This window comes from Coenobita brevimanus, chromosome 103, assembly GCF_032717465.1.
Source record: "Coenobita brevimanus isolate Jiangsu-jjx chromosome 103, ASM3271746v2, whole genome shotgun sequence".
Taxonomy (NCBI): domain Eukaryota; kingdom Metazoa; phylum Arthropoda; class Malacostraca; order Decapoda; family Coenobitidae; genus Coenobita; species Coenobita brevimanus.
Genome location: NC_137056.1, coordinates 3,655,754 through 3,660,977, shown reverse-complemented (window position 1 = coordinate 3,660,977; position 5,224 = coordinate 3,655,754). Strand labels below are relative to the sequence as shown.

Here is a 5,224-nt window from a genome sequence, read left to right as displayed (position 1 = left end):
TCACAAAGCTCACTTTTGCTTCCAAGTTACCCTAAGTCCCTTGCCTTTCTTCTTGTTCATCCTCTTCTTTTCCTCCAAACTCTTTCCCACCTCAGTCCCTCTCCCTGTTCCTGCTGTCGCTCCCTCTCTTCCATCCTCTCCCTCACTCTTCCACACCGTCCCTCCATCCCTCTCCTCTTCCTTTTTCCTTCCTACATATTCCTCCACTCCCTGCCCCCTTTATCCTCCTTCCCTTCCTCCCTCTCGCACCATCTCTCTCTCTTCCTCCTCTTCCACCCTCCCTGTCCCTCTCTCCTCTCCCTCTCCCCACACAAACCCACCATCTTTTGTCTTTAAGTTGGTCTCAATACCTGGGATCAACTAATTGCTGGTGGGGGGAGGGGAGTACAGGTAAAGGAGGGAAAGGGTGGGGTGAGGGGAGATGAGGAGGGGTAGGGGGGAGGATGTGAGCAGGAGAAAGGAGAGGGGAGGGGAGATGGGGTAAGGGGAGAGGAGAGGGGGAAGGAATGGGAGTGAATGTGCCCTTTGAAGAATTAGGGAATGAGAGAGAGAGAGAGAGAGAGAGAGAGAGAGAGAGAGAGAGAGAGAGAGAGAGAGAGAAATAAAGCAATCAGGTAGTAGAACGATTATAAAGAAAATTAGGGAAAAGACTGGGGCGAGAGGATGATGGAAAGAGAATGAGAGTAAAACCAAAAAAGAAAAAAAATAACTATAAGAAAATAGGAAAAAATCGATGAATAAATATTAAGTTACTGTAGCCTCTTCCGGTCGATGATATTTTGAGTCATGTTAATTTCAGTTTTTTTTAAGGGCGTCATGTTTTTTTTTATGGGTTAGAATTTTGGTTTAACAAAGTGCAAGCTGTATTAGAAACTAGAGAGATTGGATTTTTTTTTAGGACTACATTATTATTACTATTATTATTATTATTATTATTATTTTGCCGCACACAGAGGGACGGCCAAATATACCTGTAGTGTTTGTTCCTGTCATTTACTCTCTCTCTCTCTCTCTCTCTCTCTCTCTCTCTCTCACACACACACACACACACACACACACACACACACACACACACACACACACACACACACACACACACACACACACACACACACACACACACACCAAGTCACTGTACATTTTTCCAAGCCTCTGACCTATATAACACGGGTGGAATAACACAATTTACACATAACTTTTATTAAGGATTAAATATTACATTGAACTGGGACAATATTCACGAAAGAGTTAATAGGTACAAGAGACATTTACATATTTCTAGAAGGATAATTCACTTTATAATGGCCTTTTCACTAATTTTTATATATTATTTACAAAGGTCACCATGTTTTAGGAATACAGTAAGAAGAGGGGAATGTTCAACACACATTTTGCATCTAGAAACGTGTTTTGGATTTCGCCCATAATTTTTTTTTTTTTTCATTTTCTGTACCAAATTCAGTTCAGCACATATTTTGCATCTAGAAACGTTTTTTGGTTTTCGTCCGCATTTTTTTTTCCTGTTTTCTCAATTTCTATGTAGATTTTAGTCTCTTATGGAGGCGAAGGTCAGTGTCTTGCGCGTAGGTTGGTGTCCGTAAGAGGTGGATAGTTTTTCTTTTTTTTCATATAAATAATGCCACCAGGAGAACAGACCGGTCACCTACCCTTGTGGTTCTAACTATGGGAACCTAACCTCGGGCCCTTACGCCTCAAAATAGATAAATAGATAGGTTGATAGATGTTATTACTTTATTTTTCTACCGCGTTCTCGGTCTTCGTCTCCTCACTCTTCCACCCACTTTATTTTACACACTCATTTTCATTTCCACACTTCCACATAAATCTCTCCTTCTCCTTTCGTTCCACATTATATTAAAGCAAAAAGAAGAAATATTAAAGTTGTCTCTATTTACATTATAAGTCACTATCATAGGGGATTTTAATATCAAGCGAAAAGAATGCAGTGACCACTTCCTTGTCTTTTCCAGCCATTTTAAGTACAGTTCATTCATTTCCCTTTGTATGTATGTATGTACCTAATTTATGTATATGTTTGTATGTATGTATCTAATGTATGTATGTATGTATGTTTGTGTAGGTATGTATACGTAAGGGATGTATGTATTTGAATTATGTACGTATGTATGTATGTATCTAATGTATGTATGTACGTATCTAATTTATGTATGTTTGTATGTATGTGTCTGATGTATGCATGTGTATCTAATTTATGTATGTGTGTATGTATGGTAGCGGCTGGCATGCACACGTCTGGCAAGTGAGGGAAATTGTACCATACATATTCAAACTCTTTTCAGTGGGTTCTTAAGGCTGTTTTCTGGCCTTAGGTTCCTTCTTCTTTGCTTACAAAAAAGACAAAATCAAATCCATAGGGTCGAATACACCACATTAATGATTTCACAGTCACCTCACTATTTGTAGGACAGTAACGGAAAAGGGAAATGAATGGTGAATCGGAAATGAACTGTGAATCGGAAATTATTCTTCACGGTGTCCCCCTCATTTCCACAAAGTAGCATGTATTTTCACCGAAGTTCATTTCCGCTGGTTACGTTTCCACTGATGTTCATTTCCATTACTTATATTTTACTTTTTCTTTTATTTTTCTTTTTTTTCGGAAGCAACAGTTGAAATATTTTACTCGTCTAATAAGTGTTTCATATATTCTTTCCATCTTTATTTTTTTCTTTTTGGTTCCATTCTCTCTCTCTCTCTCTCTCTCTCTCTCTCTCTCTCTCTCTCTCTCTCTCGCTCAGTAATGATCTTGGGACTTATTTCTTGTTCGTTAAAAGACCTCTCAACACCCCTTTCTCACCAACTTATTTTTGCACTTGCCATATTAAAAAATTCTCTTAGTTATAGTCTCTTGATATTGATAAAGAAAATGAAGATACAATAGGCAGAATAAATCGTTAAGGGAGATGTGTTGACGAGCCTTCTGTGACCATTAGAAGTCGGCCATATTGTTTTCCTATCACCTCTTAACCCCTTCAGTACGAGAAAGTAATTATTGGATTCTTGTGAACACAGTACCATTGTATTTAATTCGGGAGGAATTTCTCGGCCTGAAAAATAAAATAATAATAATAATAATAATAATAATAATAATAGTGATGATGATGATGATGATGATGATGATGATAATAATAATAATAATAATAATAATAATAATAATAATAATAAATAAGTAAATAAAAAACTACATTACCGATTCAGTACAATGACAATGTAAAACTCGATTAAGTATGTTTTTATTTATTTCTTTGCCCATACCAGACGATTTTATTCAGCTCAAGGGGCATCTAGTAGTGAAAGGGTGAAGGCGTCATATGCGGAACAAATCGCAAGGGGAGAGGTGCTAGAGAGCCTCCGTGTTTAAAAGGGAAGTAGATTATCGGAAGGGTTTTTACGGTTGATCGTGTGTTTTCCTTAAGTGGGTCCTCTTCTTCGGTGTGTCTGGTAATCCCTTTAATGCCATGATGTCTTTGTAAACTTCCTTCTTGCTGACTTCAGGTGATTTAGTTCGGTGTAGTGGAGACATCTTGGAGTGAAGCGGCTACACTCCTTTTACTCTAACTTGGCCTAAAATTGCCGTCTTTCCATCGTGCAGGCCGAGTTGTAGCAATAGATTGACACCAGAAAAGCAGCCATGGAGAATTGCAGTGGGATGAATGTAGAACTGTAGTATTGCCTTATTCTGCCACTGAGCTACGTGAAATAGGCTACAAGGGGACGAAAATTTGGGCCAAGTTAAAGTGAAAAACGTATAGAAATGTCCATAATGAGTACACTACAGGATCGGACCTTCCTCTGAGGGAGTGTGGAGAAGGATGAATGAAGAGTGAGAATCGTGAGTGATGTATCTGTGAGTTAAAGTGTTGCTGTGTTTGTGTGTCGTAGTCTTAAGTGAGAATGATGCATGCGAAAGTCGAGGTGTAGTAAGGGTGATGACTGTGTGTGTGTGTGTGTGTGTGTGTGTGTGTGTGTGTGTGTGTGTGTGTGTGTGTGTGTGTGTGTGTGTGTCAGTCTATAGTATCTTCGGTATGAAATTATGAAATGACAGGATGCAAAAAATACCAACATGTGAAAGGGAAGAAAACCAGTATCCACTTATAACGTCCGTCATGACTAGGATTAGGGAAAAAAAAAAAAAGCCTTCATTAAATGCAGTGTAATGAGATCTTTTAATTTTTTGTACAGCTAGGCGATTTTTTGCTTTGGAGAGGACATTTATTCGAGCGTCCTCCCGTCACCGTACTTTGAAACTGGTGGTGTAAATCAGCCTCATCACGTTTCAAAACTGATCCTGTCATACGCTTCGAAACTGATAATGTAATAGGCTTTGAAACAGGCTTAACATGCTTCAAAAGTGATCCCATGACACTTTTGGAATAATTTCGCAACCCACTACAAAACTGATTTCGTAACTTAGAAATTAATGCTGCAAACTGGAATTAGCCAACTTCACCCTTGGCATTCATCTGCTTGCGTGCGAATCCAGACAGCATCAAGAACGATAGGTTAGTCGTTCAATAATGTTTCAAATGATTGATGGAGCTGCTTGTCAGTGGAGGTGGGATGCTGCTGTCTCTGAAGTGTGGAGATGGGGAATGTGGAGTGAGGTGTGGAGTAACTGAAGTGTGGATTAACTGATATGTTGAGTGACTGAAGTGCGGAATGAAGATGTAGGATGGGAATGAAGGTACTGATTGTGCGACTGAGTGTTGTGGAGTGAGGCAGGGATCGAGGTGGAGCAAGGCTATGTAAATGTGGATTGAGTGTCAGGTGTGGAGTGAGGCTAGGTTCGATGTGGAGCCAGCAGAAGTGACGCCAAGCCCAGCATCGTCCACATGGTTGGCGCCTGGCAGCCTGAAAATGAAGTGTTTATACAATAACTAAATAACACAAAACTTAGGAATAATGGTTGCATGAAAAATGGTCTTTAAAAAATTTCCTGTATAAATGTAAACCTACGAGATGTATATTGCCAATTAACCTGAAAAAAATCTTCATAAAATACTGTACCTATTTACCTGTGTACTTAGAGGGGTATTGTCTCATGTATCATCACGTGGAAACTTATAACTGTCAAGAGTTCGCAAACACCTTCTCCTCCTTGACATACCAGTACGTAGTCAGTGCTTTTAGGAGAACTGAAGAATTTAGTATTATCAGGAACATCTTTTGTAAGAAGTGAGGC

General features: G+C 39.1%; 1 protein-coding gene across 1 annotated transcript in view; it reads right to left on the bottom strand.

Annotated features, from left to right (window-relative positions):
* Positions 1-4,805: 4,805 nt before the first annotated feature.
* LOC145415771 (uncharacterized) overlaps positions 4,806-5,224 on the bottom strand; it is a 39,223-nt gene continuing 38,804 nt past the window's right edge. Inside the window, exon 7 of the mRNA XM_080285013.1 lies at positions 4,806-4,893. Within this exon, the coding sequence (XP_080141139.1) occupies positions 4,823-4,893 (71 nt within the window). The 3' untranslated portion in view covers positions 4,806-4,822. The remainder of the gene's footprint in view (positions 4,894-5,224) is intronic.